The 20,806-nt window shown below is 49.8% G+C and overlaps 1 protein-coding gene across 1 annotated transcript in view; it reads right to left on the reverse strand.

Annotated features, from left to right (window-relative positions):
- Positions 1–334: 334 nt before the first annotated feature.
- Positions 335–20,806, reverse strand: part of LOC144752542 (testican-2-like) — a 79,890-nt gene continuing 59,418 nt past the window's right edge. The window contains exon 2 of the mRNA XM_078640438.1: positions 335–418. Within this exon, the coding sequence (XP_078496564.1) occupies positions 335–418 (84 nt within the window). The remainder of the gene's footprint in view (positions 419–20,806) is intronic.

Genomic DNA, 20,806 nt, shown 5'->3' on the forward strand with positions numbered 1-20,806 from the left:
CAGGTGTTAGGGCATTGATAACATGGGGGAGCAGATCATAAAGCTGAATCCACCCCCCCATATTATCAAGGAACACATTAGCGCGTGAAAACAATGTTTGTTTTCATGCGCTAATGTGCCTTATTGCCGACTATCGCCGGATTTCAAATCGCCTACGTGATGCGCATTGATAATTGCGCGCTAAAAAGGCGATGAAATCCGGCGATAGCCGGCGATATGGGGATGTGCGTTGTGCGTTTACTAACGCACTTCTTGGTAATATGCCCAGGTATTTTCTATTGCTTCAGGAATCCAACCTTTGAGTGTGTATCTGTCCCTCCTTGACCTGGTTAAGTTATATGAACATTCCATCTTGGGGCAGTTTCCAGCTCTCGTTCCCACCGCCCTCGGCATTAAGTCCCTGCCTGCCTCCAGCAAGCTGAAGAAGATTAAAAAAACAGATAACATGAGGTAACATCCAGTGTATCTAGGGATATTTTTTTAATACCACAGAAATATTCCCAGTTGCTCCCCTTTATTAAGTTTTTACCATACAGTATAACCAAACTGTCAAATTATTTGAGTACCTCTTGTAGCCTGTCAACAGTGTCGCTTTCCAACACGGCATTCAAAAAGGGCTCAAAACAGCCAAGCATCAAGCGAAACCTAACCCTGGAGACAAAATATGCACACAAGAAAGAGGATATGCTTTCTATAAATCTATATTTGGAGTCAAAAGAAAATGTTGGAACAACAAAATCAAGCTTGATAAAAATAGATCTCAGTGGAGCTGGATTTCACTTGTCCTGTTCCTCTGGCGTCTCCTAAGATTACCTCCCGACCAACCCATTTTTTTCTTCTCGGATACCATCTCAAAAGTATGACCAGAATTTTCTATAAAGAGTTAAATGGGTACCCTATTAAACGTGATGATGATGGCTTAGACTTATTCCTTTATAATTTTGCTAATTTACAGATGTCATTATTTTATATTTTTTGCTAAGCTCGTAATCTTGCAAGATGCAGCCTGATAACGGTACCACTGTTACAAGCGCACCTAATGTGTAATTATTCATTTGTGTTTTTAAATGATGTACTATTAGTCTGGCTAGCACAGTATGAGGCATATTATCAAGGACCGGTGTTAAAATTATTGCCGTTTTATCGGCAGGAAACTGCAGATAAAACAGCGATAATGGGCTTGATAATACGCCTTTTTTAATTCCCATAGAAGCCTATGTTAACACCACAACATGGGCTTCTATGGGAATTAATAAGGGTGTATTATCAAGCCCATTATCGCCGTTTTATCAGCAGTTTCCTGCCAATAAAACGGCGATAATTTTAACAACGGTCCTTGATAATATGCCCCCAAATTCCCTCTCCCTCCCGTTAGTTTTGCCTAATCTTGTCAAATTGTGCTATATGTATAACCCATGCTGGTAATATGAACAATAACCCGCAGACATCTTTTTTCCTCTGTATGGGTGCTGAAACAGTACTACTGAACACCTCCCAGTACTACCATTTTAACTCCAAAAATACAGCTATATTTTCTAAATGGTGGTAAGCATACAAAATTTTCATAACTCGATTATAGGACATTTCTTGTATGTGAATAAGGACATTTTTTTCATTCAGGTGTACGTGTTGTGGGTGCTCTGCGACCCACGAGAGATTGGGAGCTTGTCAGCTAGATGGAAGGAGGAGCCGGCCATGATGGTATTTGAAATGATACAGCTGCTTTTGAAGATAGTGTGGGGTGGCATAGGGAGCCAGTGGAGTTCCATCAGGAATGGGGTGATGCGATCATATTTCTGTAGGCCCTTGATGACGAGCTGTGGCATGTACAATGCCCCTGGGAGTGCAGAGTGGAGTCTAATGGGCCAAGAAGCAGGGTTTTCCACCATCAAACGTGAGAATATGAGGAGTTGAACAGCAGGTCTGAATTTGCTTTCCTGAGGAATGGCAGTTCGGCCTGGACTGTTCCTATTGAAGCAGGATCATGACTGATTTACATGTGACTGGTCTCTAAATAAAGTGATATAGTGGGTGAAAAACAGTGGACTGGAATGTAGACCTGCTTGATTGACACTAGCAGAGAGTAATTGATGCATCCCTTCTAGCATGCTACTTTTCTGTTGATAGGAGCCCTGAGTGTGGCAAGCATGCTAAGATGGTGGTTCCATGGTCACTGTACGAATGGGCCCAAGCTATCCCTCACTAACACGACCTAAGTAGGCCAAAGCGGGTCTGGTGTTGCTTGTATTCCCATCTAGAGGGCACTTCACACAGCAGCTCGAGCTGGACTCTTCCTACTGGCGCACGAACATGGCTGATTTACCTATGGTCGGTAGGTTTCTGTCTATAGAGACATATTGGTTGAAAAACAATGGACTAGAAAGTGGTCCTAAGCAATTGCCAAATCCAAGATTAGTTCAAGCATTTCTCTCATCACTTTTCTGTTGCTGATCCCATCAGTGATGTTCTTGGCTCTCCCCTCACATTGACTTCAGTGGTTTCCTCCTCTGTCCCCACTATTACCGCTTTCTGTTCTCACCCGGCTTCTTTCCTCTTTCACTCTCCGCACTGCAGCGCTCCTCAATCTCTTTTTTGCTGCCATCTCTCTGCTCTATGGTCGCTGCTTCGCTCATTTTTAAAGGCCCTGCTTAACTTGGGCCTTCTGCCACCACACTCTGCTTCAACTGTCCTTTTCTCCCCACTATTGCATACCTCTTGCCTCTCCCCACTGCTTCCTCTCTTATTCTTACCTACTGAAGTTCTCTTCTTCTCTCTTCGTACTGCTGCGTATTCCCCCTCCCTAACATTGTGCTCCTCTGCCTTCTCTATCACGAGATCCTCTTTGTGCCTCATCACTTCCGCCCTTCTATTACAGGCTTGGCCTTTGACACCCCTGCCACAGCCTGGTGTTGGGGTTCTTGGAAGCAGGATTCGCGGATGTGGTGTAACGGCCAGAGCTGCCAACTTTGGAGTTGGGGAACCAGGTTAGAGTCTCGGCCTCGGCTCAACATCCTGTGATTCTGGGCAAATCACTTACTCTGCCCATGCCTAATAAAACATGAATGTGTCCTTGTGTAACGTAACCGGTGCTGCTCCTGTAAAGAGCTCCAATTTCCTTCTGGTCAAATTCGATCTGTATAAAACTAAAAAAAAAAACAGAGTCCTGAGTGCTTTCAGTAGTTTGCATGCTGCCTTGCTCCATGTCCCTTAACAACAAATAGGAGGCTGTTGTTGAGGGATGAATTGCGAGTCAAGAGGTTATCCTGCTAATGTCTTCATGACGTCAAAGTGCATGTGCTTATTCCCGCTACCCTTTGGCATTTTGATTAATTGCCATCTATGTTCCCATGCTCTCACTGGGGCTCTCCACCCGCCTTCCTGTTTCCTCACCCCTCCCCACGTCTGTCCTCGTTCCCTCTCTCCTCTCCAGTGCACCCTCCCCTCTTTTCTCTCAGCTGCACTGAAACTCGCTTTTGATGACCCTACACATTTTAACAAACGCCTTCTGCCTTTTAAAAGTGCCCATCAGCCCTCTCACAGGCACAGCCGTCCATAGCTCATGCAGCTCAAGGGACGGAGAACATCTCCTGAAGCAGCAGTCCACCAATCCCTGCCACGTCAGAGAAGGTGTCACATACCACTGCAAGCTGTCTTCTTTGAAAAAACTAAGAAGGGGGATTTGGGGGGGGGGCAGCCGACCAAAGGGAGGCTTGCCCACCCGGGGAATTTTGGGGCAGTGGGGGGGGGGGGGGGGGGGGGGATAGGTGAACTCGGCAGGCACCCGTAGCTTGGGCTGTTTGGGCTGGTTGGGCTCTTTTGGGCGGCTTTTGGGCTGGCCTCGATAAATACGGCCATTTTGTAGTGCCCGGCACCATTTCAGGTGCAGTGACACGGCAGCCGGGTGTGTTTTACACGGAATTGTTGTCAGGCGGTGTGAGCGGGAGCGTCGTGTCAGGCGGCGTGAGCGGGTGCGGTGTGGATCGTCGGTGTTTTGCAGGCCACGAGACGGTTGATATTGTCGGAGGAGGTGTGGTCGAGGATGGCGGAGCGGGACCCCAGAGTAGCTGAGGCGTTGCGGCTGTTGGGGGAGGCGGGCCGGCTGGATGTCCTGCGGCCGGACTTTCAGGTAAGGCCTCCGCCGCGGCGCGCTGCCAACGGCGCCGCGGCGGCCGTGTGGGCCTGCGAGCCGCCGCGGTCGCGACCGCGGCCGGCTCAGGTGGAGCGGAGGGGGGGTGGGACGGGGGGCGGCGGCGCGAAGGCCGCGAAGCAGCGTGGTGCGGCGGTGCCGCGGAAGGCGGGGGCAAAAGGCGCGAAGAAGGCCGGCCAGCGAGGCGCGCAGAAAAAGGTCCTGGAGTTTGTGGAAGGGGGGGGAGGACAGGCTCCGGTGGCGGAGGGAGTGGAGGGGGTGGAGGGGGGGCGGGCGGCCAATGAATGTGACGAGGGGGTGGGAGACCGAGGGGGGGAAGGGGTATCTGCGGTGCCGGCGGGGTCGGCTGCTGGGGGGGCAGGGGGGTCGGGGGAGGAGAGTGCTGGGGGGGGGTCGAACCAGGGGGTGCAGGGAGGGGGTCAGGGGGGAGGGGGTGAGGGAGTGGGGGGGCAGGGTCCCCTGAGTTAATTGAGGAGACTGAGGTTGAGGAGATGGGTGGGGGGGCGGACACAGAACTAGATTGGAGCTCATCGGGGTCGGAGGGGGGTGGGGGCGTGGGGGGCCAGGAGAGAGTGCCGTCCCCGGGGCGGGGGAGGGGGGGGGGGCTGGGTGCCAGGGGGAGGGGGGCATGGAGAGCGGAAGGGGCGGGGGCGCGTGGGGGGGTGGGGGGGTGGGGGGGGGCCGAGGGAGGTAGGGTGGTATGGGGGAGATGGAGGGGTGGGGTGGGGGGGGGAGTGTGGGGCTCGGCGGGGGGCTGGGAAGGGGGGCATGGAGGGGGTGTGGGGCCCAGTTGGGGGTCAGCCGGGTGGGGTGGCCCGGGGAGCTGGGGCGGTGTGAGTGGGTGGGGCATGGGGAGCGGAGGGGTTCCCTCGCGCCGCGGCGGTCACTCGGCGGGGTGGGGACGGGGGGCGCCGTTGGGGTGGGAGCGTGGGGGGGGTGAGTGGGGAGGGGATGGCGGGTTTTTTCACCCCGGTATGCTGGACTCCACCTTTTTTCCTTGGCAGGAGCTGCTTGCGAGGCGCTCGGGTGAGCAGCATGCGGCTCTACTCCACCGAGAGGATGGGCCGGCTCTGTCTAGTGCGGGCGGCCGCGCTCCAACGAGGGACCTGTCACTGGAGCGTGGTGGATGGCGGCGGGGGTCAGCCCCGCCGGCCCCCCCCCGAAGGGTTGTTACGGCCGCCGGGGGCAGGGGAGTGGTTATGGATGCACAAATTGTTGAACCAGGTGTTAGTGGAGTGGAACGGCGTGGGAGTGTGGATTTGGGTGAATTGATGAGAGTGTGTCGGGAGAGAGCGGGCTTGAGCAGGGTGGACCCCCCAGGGGGGGGTCGGGACTGTGTTGAAGTGGCGGAGGAGGAGTCCGCGGAGGAAGGGGAGATCTGGGAGGACAGGGGGGAGAGTAATGTTGTTGGCAGTATTTTACAGGTGCCGGCGAGGCAGGAAGTGCCGAGAGTGACGGCCCCCTCAGCTCAACTGGTTAGGCGGCGGGATCCGGTTCGGACGCCGACCTTGACGCCAGGTAAGATGGGAGACGGGGTGGGGAGTGGCAAGCGGCGATGTGTGCAGGTCTCAGTTGGGACTGGGGGGGAGGGGGCGGAGGGATGGAGGCTGGTGCGGGGACGGTACGTGCAGGACGCCGGAGTGGGCACGGATGGCGCGGCGGACGGGGAGGCTGGTGCGCGAGAGGGGTCGGACGCGGTCGCCGGGAAGGAGGCGGCGAGTGGGAAAGAAAGCTGCGTGGTGCCGGTGCGTAAGTTACCATATATGGGTATTACGAAGCCACTGGGAGCGCACCTGTCGTTGGCTACGAAAGAGAACATTTGGAAGGGGGAGTACATCGACATTCTGAAGCTTCTCCACCGGGAGTTGACGTCTAAGGAGGGGTCGAAGGAAGAGGAACAAGAGTTGGCCAGGCGTCCGAAAGTGCCGTTGACACTGGACAATTGGTCGGCGGCTTTCCTTATCTACGCAAGTGTTTACTGCGAGAAGTTTCCCGACCGATCCGTGGCGCTCATGAAATACATGGATGTGGTGCGGAGGGCCCAGGTGACGTACGGCGGGTTCGCGTGGTCGCACTATGACGAGGAGTTTAGGGCGCGCATGGCGGCGGATCCGGAGGCTTTGTGGGGGGAGCTGGACGCGGATTTGTACCAGCAGACGATGGGCGGGGCCAAATTCGGCCACACCATTTACACGGCCAGCGGTTTGCCAGTGGGACCGCCCCCCTTTGCCGCGCGCCCCACCCGGGGGGTGGGGCGGGGTGAGTCCACCGGACAGGCCACGGTTGGGGCCTGTTGGGATTTCAATAAAGGGTCGTGCGGGCGGGCAACTTGCCGTTTTAGGCATGAGTGCTCGAATTGCGGAAAGCGGCACCCGGCGCAGCGGTGCTGGGGGCTCTTTGGACAGCCGGGCCAACAGCAGGGGCATGGAGGTCCCCAGGGAGGGGGGGGCAGAGGGGTGGGGTGCGAGGGGGGGGAGCAGGAGCTTTGGGCAAAGGCTCGTACGCCGGTTAGGCTGGAGAGGATGGAGCCCTGGTTGGCGGCGTATCCGCGGGCGGAGGATGCTGCAGTGCTGCGTCAGGGTTTTCGGGAGGGGTTCCGCCTGGGCTATGAGGGCCCCCGGATTGCCCGCTGGGCGGACAATCTGAAGTCGGTGAATGCACACAAAGGTATCGTGCGGGAGAAGTTGTTCAAGGAGGTTAAGGAAGGGAGGATGGCGGGCCCGTTCACGGAGCCGCCGATGCCTGACTTGATCATCTCCCCCATTGGGGTGGTGCCCAAGAGGGAGGAGGGGCAGTTCCGGCTGATCCAACATCTGTCTTGGCCGGAGGGGGAGTCGGTGAACGCGTACATCTCGGCGGACTTGGCGTCGGTGACTTACTCGTCGGTGGACGTGGCGCGGAGGCTCGTTACGGCGGCGGGGAAGGGCGCGTTGATGGCGAAATGCGACGTCAAGTCGGCCTTTCGGCTTCTCCCGGTCCATCCGGCAGATCACCAGCTGCTGGGGATTCAATTTGAAGGGCTCATTTTTGTGGACAAGGCACTGCCGATGGGATGTTCCATCTCGTGCTCGCTCTTTGAGCGTTTCAGTTCGTTCCTGCAGTGGGTTTTTTCCAGGCGCACAGGCTCGGAGTCAGTGACGCACTACCTGGATGACTTTTTCCTGGTGGGGCGACCCGGCGCGATGGACTGCCAGCGGCAGCTGGACGGTTTGGCCGGGTTGATGGAGGACTTTGGTGTTCCCCTGGCGCCAGAGAAGACATACAGTCCCAGTACGGTGTTGTCCTTTCTCGGTATCGAGCTCGACTCGGTCGCCATGGAAGCACGCCTACCGGACGATAAGAAATCGGCTATGTTAGGGCTGGTGGCAGACATGCTGGCATGCAGGAAGGTGGTGGTGCGGGAGGTACAGGTGCTGTTGGGGCACTTGAACTTTGCTTGTCGCGTGGTGCGGGCGGGTCGGACTTTTTGCAGGCGGTTGGGACTGGCGTTGTCCGGGTTGTCTTTGCCTCACCACCATGTGCGATTGTCGGCGGGAGTGAAGGAGGACCTGCGCATGTGGCGGGCGTTTTTGGAGCGTTTCAACGGAGTGCCCATGGCGCCGGCGGAAGATTGGGAGTGGGATGTCACCATGTACTCGGACGCGGCGGGTGTTGGCGGTTTCGGTCTCTACTGGGATGGTCGGTGGTGCGCGGAGCAGTGGCCGGCACACTGGCAGGCTGGCGGCCGGAGCATTGCGTTTTTGGAATTGTTCCCGTTGGTGGTGGCGGTCACGGTGTGGGCCAGGGAGCTGGCTCACAAGCGCGTGTTGTTTCGAGTGGACAACATGGCGGTCGTGCAGGTGGTGAATAGGCAGTCGGCCAGAGACCCGCAAGTGTTGAAGTTGATGAGGGTGTTTGTATTGCGCTGCTTGGAGAATGACATCCTCTTTCAGGCACGGCACGTCCCGGGTGTGGACAATGACATTGCGGATGCTTTGTCTCGTTCGCAGTGGGAGAGGTTCCATGGGCTAGCCACGGCGGCGGAGGAGGTCAGGACGCCGGTGTCGGGAGAGATGTGGTCGGTGGGCGAGCCCGGGTCTTCCAGCTGGTGAAGAGATCCGTAGCAGCGTCAACGTGGAGATCTTACGAGCAATCCTGGGAGGAATTCTTGCGGTCTGGCGCGGTAAGGCGAGGGGACCGGTGGCAGCGCGAGGAGCAGGTGGTGCGTTACATGTTGGGGCTCATGGAGAAGGGTTTGTCGCGGGTCACCATCGCGGGCAAGTTGTCAGCTGTTGCGTTCATGGGTAAGCTGTGTTGGGGCTACGTCCCGTCGGCGGGGGAGCTGGGGGCCCGGCTGCTGGAGGGTTGGTCGAGAGAGAGGGGCGCGGCGGTTCGCTTGCGGCGTCCGGTTACGGTGGCGTTGTTGGGAAAACTCATTGGCGCGCTGCCGGAGGTGTGCAGAGATGAGGGCGAGGTGGTGCGTTTCTCCACGTTAATGTCCTGGCTTTTTTATGGGGCTTTTCGAGTGTCTGAATTGTTGGGGACGAAGGGGGCGCCAGGAGTGGGGTGGGAGGACGTGGACTTGCGCGCTCGGGAAGTGGCGGTGCGGCTGCGGCATTCAAAAACTGACCAGAGGGGGGTTGGTACATGGGTGGTCCTGGGCCCGGGGGTGCAGGAGGGAGTTTGCCCCGCGGCGTGGGGTAGGCGGCTGATGGCGATCCGGAGCCGGGAGGCGGGGCAGGTTTTTGGCCGGAGTAGTGGGGGCGGAGTGTCGGCGGCGCAGGCGTTGTGGGTTCTGCGGCGCGCCCTGCGGGGCTTGGGTGAGGATCCTTTGGCTTTTGGGACCCACTCTTTCAGGATCGGGGCGGCGACGGAGGCGGCGCGTAGGGGTTGGGGGAAGGAGGAGATACAGAGGCTGGGACGGTGGAAGTCGGATTGTTACCGGACGTATGTGCGGCTGCGGGAGGTAGAAGGGGTGACGTCTTTGTGATTTCGAAGCCTGATATGTGTTTCTTTGCAGGTGCTGAGGCAGGGCCGGAGGTGGCAGTTTTGAATTTGTATTTGGTGGGCCACTCATTTGTCAAGCGGGCTGAGCAGGCGGAGTGGGACAAGCATCGTGCATTGAATTTGGGATTGGATACTGGACTGTATCGGTGTCACTGGAGGGGCAAAGGGGGTATGCGGTGGCATGAGTTGTTGCCTATGTTGAGTACGGTGGTAAAAGCGGGAGTGTGTCCGGATGTGGTAGTGATTCATTTAGGGGAGAATGACTTGGTGCAGTGCAAGGGACTGGCTGTGGTAAAACAGATGATGAGGGACCTGAAGGAGATCAAGCAGCGTTGGGCGGGGTGCCATGTGATCTGGTCCGAATTGATCCCCAGGCGGGTGTGGAGGGGAGCTGAGCGCCCGGGTGCGATAGACAGGGCCCGGCGGAAGATTAATCGGGTGATGGGGGATTTCTGTGCCAAGGAAGGGGTGGGGAGAATGGTTCATCCTGACTTGCGATATGGAGCGGTGTATTTTTTCAGGGAGGATGGGGTACACCTTTCTAGATATGGCATGGAACTGTACATAGTGCAGTTGAAGGAGGCACTGGATAGAGCGCTGGGGGTACTCAGGTATCCTAGGAGGCAGGAGTCCTAAGGGGGGGGTCGGAAGTAGTAAACGACTTCCGAGTGGCGTTTCCCTATGAGAAAAGGGGGGATTCACAGGAGGCCTGGAGCTGTAGGGGCAGTTGGGGAGCGGAGGTCAGGAAGGTCACTAAGGTCATTTGCAGTTGGGGTAGGTTGCTGAGCGGATGTGGACACTTTGTTGCAATGTTGGGGATACAATTAGGGGTGGGGGTGGAGGGGGGCTGTTAGGCGGTTATTATTTAGAGAGTACTAGTTTTGTTCGGCACAGGCCAGGTGGGGTTTGTTGTGTAGGTGCAACTGATTCCAAATAAAGCGGCCTTTAACACACTAAGTTGGTGTCTGTGTCAGTGCTTCCCCCCCCCCCCCACCTACTGGTGTGCCCCAAGGGGGATTTGGGGGGGGCAGCCGACCAAAGGGAGGCTTGCCCACCCGGGGGATTTTGGGGCAGTAGGGGGGGGGGATAGGTGAACTCGGCAGGCACCCGTAGCTTGGGCTGTTTGGGCTGGTTGGGCTCTTTTGGGCGGCTTTTGGGCTGGCCTCGATAAATACGGCCATTTTGTAGTGCCCGGCACCATTTCAGGTGCAGTGACACGGCAGCCGGGGGTGTTTTACACGGAATTGTTGTCCCTCCCTGTGTCCCGTGGGGTGGATTTGGCCAGGGTGGGCCTCTGGGGGGTTGCGAGGGGCTTTGTTGGTTGTTGGTGTACCTGAGTTAGGGGACAAGAGTGGTTGTCGCTGGAACAGGTGCCAGGATGGGTGGCGTTTCCCTATGAGAAAAGGGGGGATTCACAGGAGGCCTGGGGCTGTAGGGGCAGTTGGGGAGCGGAGGTCAGGAAGGTCACTAAGGTCATTTGCAGTTGGGGGTAGGTTGCTGAGCGGATGTGGACACTTTGTTGCAATGTTGGGGATACAATTAGGGGTGGGGGTGGAGGGGGGCTGTTAGGCGGTTATTATTTAGAGAGTACTAGTTTTGTTCGGCACAGGCCAGGTGGGGTTTGTTGTGTAGGTGCACCTGATTCCAAATAAAGCGGCCTTTAACACACTAAGTTGGTGTCTGTGTCAGTGCTTCCCCCCCCCCCACCTACTGGTGTGCCCCAAACAAAATGGCAGCCGGACGCCTTCCACAGACATCGATCAGTCTGACAACAGCTCAGGTTCCGTGAGAAAACATAGGCTGCAAAACACCTGCTCCAAAGTATAACCAGACCCAAATATCTCCCGACTCAAATTTCGACTAGAAATCCCTGAATCTAGCAAACGCAGACCCAGATATTTTGGGGCTCAGTTACTGGGTTGTTCTATCTGCAGATCTAGTATACTTGGGAGTGTTGCATAGTGAGATTAAGCGCAGGTCGAAATTTGTGTGAGGAGATATTTAAATACGATTGATATTTGGCTAAACTATCTTATGGAGCTTATCAACCTTTTTGATAAACAATTTTAACAGTCGATCTTTTCACCTGCTGCCGACACCATCACTCAACAGACTACTACATGTATATTATGAATTCGCTTCCAAAGCAGAGTAATTTCAATTTCAATTAAATCTACTTATTTGAATAACTTGGGGCATATTAACAAGGAACAGGGAAAATGAATGCTAAGGACGCTTAGCGTTAATTTTTTTAACGCCCGCTATCGCTTGGGAATATCAACTGGTTATCGCGTTATTAACAACGCTAACCAACGAGGCAATAAAAAATCCAGCGATAGCAGTATTTTGGGAGGTTATCGCTAGTAATGCAGGAATAAAACTACAAGGATAGGGATATCCTTGTTGATAGCCCATGGTGGATTTAGCCATGTAATCCACCTCCCATTGGATTACATGGCTAAATCTGAAAATTAGCAGACGTAAAATAGCAGCGTTAACCGTGGTTAGCACTGCTTTTCTTGTCTCTAACAGGGTTAGCGTGAAGCTTGATAATAGGAGAAATCTCGCTTAGCGACATTTCTCCTATTATTTTGCTCTGGAACGCCAACTTTGCATCTCATTAGAGATGCAAAGGGAAGCGTAGTGAAAAAGGGTGCTAACATGCGATTTTGCATGTTAGCACTTTGTTGTTGATGGGGCGATATTTTTATCTCCCCTTCTTTGGCTTTTAAAGCCAAAAAAGAGGAGATAAAGCCCTTGTTAATAAGCCCCCTGGTTGCTAACAAACTATATAACGCAGCCCATTCATACTGCGAACAGGCTTCCCTCACTACGTAACAGCAGAATGTGACAGCAAATATCTATACAACGCAGAACACTTTCTGGAAATACACAATCATTTTCTTATCCAGAAAATGCCTTTTGAGGAGGTCATAAGGATTCTTATGTTGGTGTCTTGGCTTCGTCTAGTTTCTTCCTACATGTTTTGGAGTGTATAGTTTTTCAAATTATAGAGTCATAACTACAAGGCCCAGAGTATACAGAAAAAGCACTACATGATACGCTCGCACCCGAGGGGACAGCTGGGATCTCCCTTTAAGCCATTTTCACAATTGTAAAAAAATGTTAAGGCACTAAAATGAATTAAAACATTAGTACCGTTTTCAATCCATTGGTGTATCCACATAGCAGGAAAACCCTGTTATCAAAAATCAGTGCAGTTTGTCTCCAGAAATTGCCTTTAGAAATATTCCCTCAGAACAACATTATATGAAACTTTCACCTGCCTTACATTTCAAAGCAAGTCAACTGAGGCTTGAAAAGGCAGCCAAGTAGCATGCATGTGATCAGAACCATTCTGTCACTCACTGGGCCATATAGCCGATGGCTGAAGCACTCTGCTTCCAGAATGATAACATACATATACATGGGCAGGGACACTAGAATTATGCAGTAGGAGAGGGACAAATTATGCAGCATTATGTGCCACATTTTGTGACAGTATAACTTAATTGTTTTGTCATTTTTAGGTCGAGCCCGGGCAGCGCATGCGCTGCTCTGCAAGGCATGCTGTATTGGGGTATGGCATAGAAGCTCTGCTCATTTATCGCCCATCTTTTCAATTGGCTCCTGTTACTGTCCTTGCAAAATCGTTGCTTTTCATTTGTGAATAGACTCGGTAGTCCCTCCTTGGTACTGCCTTGTCGGCATTTGTATCCTCCCATAACAACTGGACTTTCTAATGGGGGTTGGCACGCACGCTCTGGCAATCTGTTGCTTCTCGCTTGCACTCCCTCCCCCCCAATCTCCCGTCATTGCTGCACTTAAACTCCCCAGTGCCGTCCTCACACCACCACCTCCCATCCTACCTGCTTTAGCATTCCTCATTTTGTTTCTGTTACATCGTCATTTATTTACATTTTATGTACTTTAAACAATGAACCATTGTAATTCAGTAGTTAACCATTTGTTTTCAAAAGACAACTTCAGTGTTTATTTTTGCAAAATGTTCCTAAATAAATAATATGCTTCGCTATTTATACCTAATTCATACTTTGAGTGTGGCGCCCCTTTAACAAGCGCCGCACTTTCTTTTGCTTGCAGCTTTGGCGCTACATCTCCCCCATCCACAAAGCAAGGAAAGGGTGCAGTACCACAAGCTGTTACTAGGTGTCCCTGTGGAGTTATAAATGGACCTCTCTTAGCAAAATGAGGCACTGCATCCACAGGGACGCCTAGTAACAGCCTGTGTTACTGCACCCTCTCAATGCTTCGTGCATATGCTTTTCCTTACTTGCATTTGGCTTCGTGGTTCGGTGATAGCTCGCACATTTAGAATAAACAAGAGGAGCACAATAATTGCTAGGGAAACAAGCATTTGCAATGCAATTGCTCTCGCATTGATGAAAGTTTGAGCTATTGATGTTGCATTATTATTAGCAATGCCAATAGCTCAAACTTTCAGCAATGCGAGACCTATTGCATTGCAAATGCTTGTTACATTTGATAATACTGTCTGGGCATTAGTTGCACCTCATTAGTGCCAGTTTAACTCCCAAAAAATACCAAAATAAAATGCTTTGATGCCTTGTCCGGGGTAGTAAGTGCTATATAAATGCAATTACAATTACAATGAGCTACAGAACGGTGACCAGTTAACCTTTGCAAAGGGCCTTCCACTGCGTGGACACGTGTCTTTGTGTTTTTAGTAACTTTTGAATAGTTTGAACTAGAAACAAAAATCTTTTTGTAAAAATCCGCAGTATACATGGAGGATGATGGATAAAGTGGCAAATATGACAAATTTACAATTATGTGAAAATTGTTGCGGCCGCACAAGAGTATGGGGCAATGGGTCATTAACAAACACACTTCAGCCATTGGCTCCATTGCCCGTGAGTGATGGCATTTGTCTAACCATGACTGAACATCCATTGCTCTCAGATAGGTAGCGCATTAACTTGCAGCCGGGAGAGGGACATATTAACATATCTTACTTCCCTTCACACAATTGGGAAAATTCAGACCGTCACGATCCCAGACAGAGGGAATCACTGCTTCTTAAACGTGCAATGTCTTTGTTAGTTTCCTTTGCAGCTTTGAGAAGCATCTTAATGTGGTTTAAGTAGTGAGAAACAGCCTATTCAGGAGAATTTACACCTCAAGTCATCAAATTATCAGGGGTAGCATAAGTGTTGTTGTTCAATTCCAAAAACATCCCAGGGTTGACTTGGTCACCTACCCTTAGCTCATCTGCTGGCTCTTACATACTTCAGTGGGGGTTCACTGAAGGGCATATGGTGGAAACTGGAGAAAGCAAACAGGGCTTTTAGAATTCTATTTACTTTCTGTTACCACTACAACTTGAATGGCCCCTGAGGTTATGAGTAGAGCCTTGCCGGGCAATCCGGGCCCAACAGCTGCTGCACCTTGACCATCCCTAATTACCATCATTGTGAGAGAGTTGGGCAGGTTGCTTTCAATCAAAAAAGACATTTAGCTGCTAATTAAATGCTAGAGCACAACAGGGGACGCTAGATGATGACATTAGTGGCCGTCTCAGGCGGCGATATGAAAACGCCACACATACACGTGGGGGGGAGGGGCATGCATATGGAACAGCGGAGACCCTGTGCAATTTCTAACAGTGTCAAGGTCATTTGTCGCTGTTAGCATAAAAAGTCAAAACATTAGTCAAATGTTTGAGGCGTGCTGCTTTTGATATCATAAACATCTGATTTAGGGTTTTTTATTAGTTTGAGAGCTAGTGACACTGAAAAATGGGCATTGTGCGTATACTGCCTCCAGATTTTCTGACAACAGGCCTTGTAAGATGTAAATTCAGAGAAAATCGGCAAAGTAGACAACCAGATAAATGAACAAAAATACACACATTTTATCCTACTTGGACAGGTAGTGAAATTTTCTGTTACAGCTTCCCTTATGCGCAGCTGTTACTACCAAAGGATCATTCAAAAGTTGTATGTGACATCACCATGTAGTGAACTCTGTTTCTTAACTTAGAATCAGGTATATTTATTCATAAAAATATCCAGAACAAATTTAGTCATTGTAGCAAAAGAAAAATAAGTAATGCATTGCACCACCTGCCAGATCATTTTATGGTATTTGAGATACTATGCAACTTCTTATCTTCATACACAGATTTGTACTCATATCAATGGACAGAGAGTCTCATCTCACGTAAATTGAAAAACAATCATACAGTTAAAATGATAAACTGCAAAAAGACAGCATTGCATTGACCCTTTCTTTACCAATAACATCACACATGAATAGGTATCCCTTCAGTACAAAATACTATGCTTAGACAAGCTGTAAAACTTTTCCCACTTCATATGTGTGCTGTACAGTGCAGCACCCATGCAAAGTCTGAAAAAAATTGAGAAATAAAAGTATTTCTCCTTATAGTGTCTCCTTTCAAATGCATTATTGTGTGGCGTAAAACCCTGTCTACTATTTGTTAGTATATAGGACTTTGCATCAAATCAATGAGTGGTTGCACGGAACGCCCATGCGCCTACCATGGGACTTTCCCTCGACGCAGACTAACGAAAAAACCTTTGTACATATGGGCCAAAGGGTCCAAGTTTGAGTTGTGTGAAACTCGGGGGTATATGCCGGACTGGTGAAATACAATTACCCCGGAGTGAGATATTTGCTGGTTGCTGGTATGTCTGTTATTATATGTTTCTGCACTAGGATTAGGCATTTCATGGAGGTGTGATATTTATTGCACCAAAACCCACATTTTGCTTTTTTTCTATGCCATTTTCTTCAATACATTTCACTGAATTCTGAGGACCTCTGTTTGGCAAAGGCTCATATACTGGCCACAGGTATGACTTGAAGTTGGGCACTAATGGAAAATCCTCTAAACCTGGAGCAAGTGTTCAATCTGGAGGCAAATCAACCCTTGGAATTCCCTTTACATAATATACATAGGGTGGAGGGAATTCCATTACTGGTGTCTGAACTTGAGCTTTGTAATGTTTGTTTTACAGTTTTCAATGGTGTTCTACAAAAATATCTAAGGACCAGATTTAGAGGGTGATGGATAGCTTATCAATCAATCAAAGTAAGCTTTATTCGACCGTTATGTCATAAAAGCACACAAACATCATAGCTTATCACAACTGCAGTATATCTTGATGGACCTGTAATAAATCCGGATGGAATATCCATCACGTTTCGATGGAGTAGTCATCCGCCAGACTCTAAATCACGCCCTGAGCTTTTTAAATCAATCTGCACTTATGTCTACTCCACAATAGCGACTACTGTTAGTAGTTGCTATTGTGGAGTTGACGTAAGTGCCGATTGATATTAGAAGCTTAATAGATACTGTTGTACAGCTAAGTAGATGTAGAAATAAGAATATTAGATTTACACTTTCCTGTGAATGCTTACCTTTCTGATATATGTTGCTAGTTGATATTCCAGAGTCGATATAAGTGCCTGTCGATGTTATTGACCGTGATAATTTCACAAACACCCCAACAAAATAATTTAGAATTCGTCCTTCTCCCGCAAAACTTGTGATCCCCAACCTCAGCTGCTCACCTTCAGATTCCAAACAAGAGCTCAGGGTAATGTCATATTAAAAAGTAATTTTTTTTGTCCAAATGAGCGATCAGATTTGACACGAAAGTAATACTCTAATACAGTGACTACCTTAGTACACAATTTTGTTCACAAACTTCAGGAAGCAAACACTCATTGTATCTTGTTCTCTGTAAGAGTGCAATAAATCTTCAGCTCGCTCACCTGAAAGAGGTCCAAATAAAAATTTCTCAGTACATCTAGAACCCCACAATGAAAAGCAACCAATGCAAGATCCGCCTGCGGTTGATGAATATTTTTAGAAATGTCCCTTTTCGGATGATAAAAACACTCAAGAATTAAAAAAAGATTCTGCGGCTTATCAGTACTTGTAATATGTACTAGAATTAAACATGCACAAGAGGAGGCTTCTCATTAAACCAGGTGCTTACATCCCCAATTTATTCTAATCACATTATAAATAGACTATACCTGAATTTAATAAATCATTATATTAATCTCAGCTTTCCCATGGAATCACAAAAGATAAAAAATGTGCCTTTCCCAGTGACAAGTTCCTTCACACCAAGGCTAAGAGTATGGTTACCAGGTGACCCAACGTCATCATTGATACAGTGCTCCAATCAGGAAAAGAAAAGAATATGCCTTTCTGGATGCGCTGTTGTATGAAAAATATGATGAGTAACACCGTTCTTCTCTTGACCGCATCCCTTTGCACTGAATGCATTTGCACTTTATTGGGCGAATTAGTGGTAGATTGTATTTTAAGGAGTTTTTGAAAAATTGATTTTATATTTCATCTGTGATATTCCCATGTACTCTAAATTTGCACATATATTATCAATTAATTTCTATACGTGAGATATATTCAGAATGTATTTTTATCTTTCACTTAGATAAATGTGTGGTAGTATGCTTTTATGGTGTTTGCCTCGTTGTCACCGAATAAAGCTGTTTTGACTTTGACTTTGATACAGTGCTCCAAATGTGGATTTTCATTTGACAACCAAATGCAATCTGGGAGCTGGACTCCTAGCTCACTCCACTTGATGATATTGAGCTCACAGGCTTCAAATTAATTCTCTGTAATAGTTCAGTACGTTGATATATATTTTCTACAGCACATCAGGGCTGGACTAGCTATAGCGGGCACCAAGCATTTTCCTGGTGGGCCGGAGGGGTGGGAGTCAGTTTTTGTAGCCATTGCGGCCGGTTTTGTTACTGGGGGCCAGTTCACTACCGCCCCAACCCCACTCCCGGGGGCCGATTGAGCAGCATTCTGCCAGGGCTGGTTGCTGTTCCCCGTCCAGCCGTGAAGCACATTACAGTTAATGTTGTCCCTTTTTCCTCCCCGTATCATTGAGGTTGCTATGAATTCAGTTAGAAACCCCTATCTGCCCATGCTCCCACAAATGCTCCGACATTGATAGACCTAACACCAAAACGCACTTTCTTTTCTGGCAACCAGGAGAGCTGATTTCTTTTTCTTTCTCCTTGTAATCTGAAACTTCCAGGCAGAGGCAGCTGGCATTGGGCTCAGGGCCAGGTGTTCTCTGTTACACGCAGTGGTTGTATCTCAGCAGGGGTGGTGCTGTATGCAAATATAATGAGCTACATAAATACACCCCAGATATTAAGGCTTCCTAGCAGAGTCATCAATCACCCAGAGCTGCGTTCACACCAAGAGTGACTTTTCGGAGTTCCTTCCTGATACACACAGGACAAGAGGCAAGCTCCCAGGGTGGGGACATGAAAAAGCCAAGGCCATGACCTGCAAAACTATTTTTTGACTTGCGTATGTACTGTGTAAAGGTTCGGACTGACCTATAAGGCAATCAGGCAGTGCCCAATGCGCTGGTATGACTTGTGAGCTGTTTTTTTGGCTCTTCGTGGGTCTGATTTATGGTCTGCTGGGAGGTTTTTACTGTCGATTTCCCTGATATTAAAACAAAAATTGCCTGCTGAAAGCTCAAATCCATGCAGTATTCCATACCTTAAATCACTGACAGAGCCTTTACACAAGGTCAAAACTGCCTCCATTTGCAATCAAGAGACACTTTTTTAGCAATCTGATTCAATAATGGGTGCCTCGTTTATTTTGGTTCCTGTGCCTATTTTCTTTCCCAGTCCGACCCTGACTGTGCACAAGCAGGATTTGAAAAAAAGGCAAACGTACAAACCACAAAGTCACTTGTGTATGCATAGATTATGCTATGCTCCTATTGATGTGCAATGCTACTTCTGCAAATAAATGGTTGGACACTAAATGGGTCAAGCGCATAGTATGTGCCTCCCCAATCAGGTACGGATTGGCAATGTGGGCACTCAGGCATTGGCCGAAGGGCCGGTGTCTCCGTGCCCTCTGTGGGCCGTTTTCCCCACTTTCCCAGTTCACACTGACTCTGCGTGACAGCCCTTCTCCCATGCTGTCAGACTGCGACTGTTGTTCGGCACACTCTGCAGCTTCTACTGCACACAAACATTGGCAAAGCCAATGAGAGTGGCTTGTAAATGACAATGCAAACTAGGCTTATTGGCTTTGCCAATGCTTATGAAATAGAGCAACCTGTACTTTGTCCTTTATTTTGAGTGGACCGGTAAATTGTAATCTTTGTGCCAGCAACTGTTTGCGAACAGATCACACTTATCAGTGTAGCAATGTTTTCTCACCCAATAATTACCAGGTGTGGATGTGAGAAAGAGCTCACCCCTAGTTAAATTTCAGCAGGTCAATCCTGAAGGCATTTAAAGAGGGAAAAATGTCCAGTTAAAACTGGGCATGAGGATTTTGGTTTGGTAAGCAACAAAATCCATGTTATTCCCCATTTTGAGAGCATAACTTCTAATAACTTGTAATAGGTGACCATTATCCCACCCAATAAATTCAGCACCCATCTGTGCCAGTTTTTATTGGGTGCAGTAAACACCAGGCCACTCGTAGTGGGGGCCTTAGCGTGCTAGGCTCGCACACTGCAATGCACATTGTGGCCACACATTAGGGCAGATTTACAAGCCCCTTGGCCACTTTTGCATCACTTTTCCCATGTTAAAAATGACGCAAAAGTGGCGCAAGGGGCTTGTAAATCTGCCCCATTGTGTTTGGACAGGCTTGCTTATAAAAATGGGTTCTAAGACCTAAAGTTACGATTAATGAATCAAGATACATTCCGTAACCATTGAATCAGTTTCCTCCTGATCCTGTGGGTGTGTCAGAGGCATTTAATGCCTCTGGGATTTGACGGTTCAAAATCAGTGTATACTTAAAATGTTTTATAAACGAAAGTTGAGGTACAATTTTTCAGTCCGCGAGGTTTTACACTCAGGGCCATATTATCAAGAAAGGGCGATACATTATCGCCGCTTTTATCGGCAGGAAACTGCCGCTAAAGCGGCGATAATGGGCTTGATAATATGCCCTTGTGAATTCCCATAGAAGCCCAGGTTCTGGTGTTAACCTGGGCTTCTATGGAAATTTACAAGGGCATATTATCAAGCCCTTTATCGCCGCTTTAGCTGCAGTTTCCTGCCGATAGAAGCGGCGATAATGTGCTGCCCTTTCTTGATAATATGGCCCCAAGTTTGACAGTGCTACCTTCCTGGCTATCTTCTCAAAAGGGGCTTAAGGGAAGCTCCTGCAGCGCAGGGTGAGGGGCGCCTGAGCTCAAGTCCCCCCAGTGCTGTGGACAGGAGGCAGGCCCCTGGTCTGAGAGCTCCTGACGGTCCGGAGCTTGGGGACCACCTCCATGTACTTTGCATGGGGGCCCCTTTAATGTCGTTACGCCACTGCCACCAACCCTTCAGGGGACCCCCATTCAGCTCACGGTCTTTTACATCTGTGAGACATGAGGGGCTATGGGGCCCTCATCATGTCCTGCACAGGCGCCCCCTCCTTATGCGTTTTGGCGCTGTTTCTCAGCCATGCCCCCCAGTGTTGCTGGAATGGTTGGCTCCTCAGCGGTGTAGGCGTTAGGAAGACAATGTCTTAGAAAGTGGCAACCGCAAGACGGGGAAATGTTCAAATGCTCTTTACATTTCTCCAGGACTCAATTCCTAAACCAAGGTGTCTTGTAGGATTAGACGTCGAGCTTA

The sequence above is a fragment of the Lissotriton helveticus genome, chromosome 5_1 (assembly GCF_964261635.1).
Source record: "Lissotriton helveticus chromosome 5_1, aLisHel1.1, whole genome shotgun sequence".
NCBI lineage: Eukaryota > Metazoa > Chordata > Amphibia > Caudata > Salamandridae > Lissotriton > Lissotriton helveticus.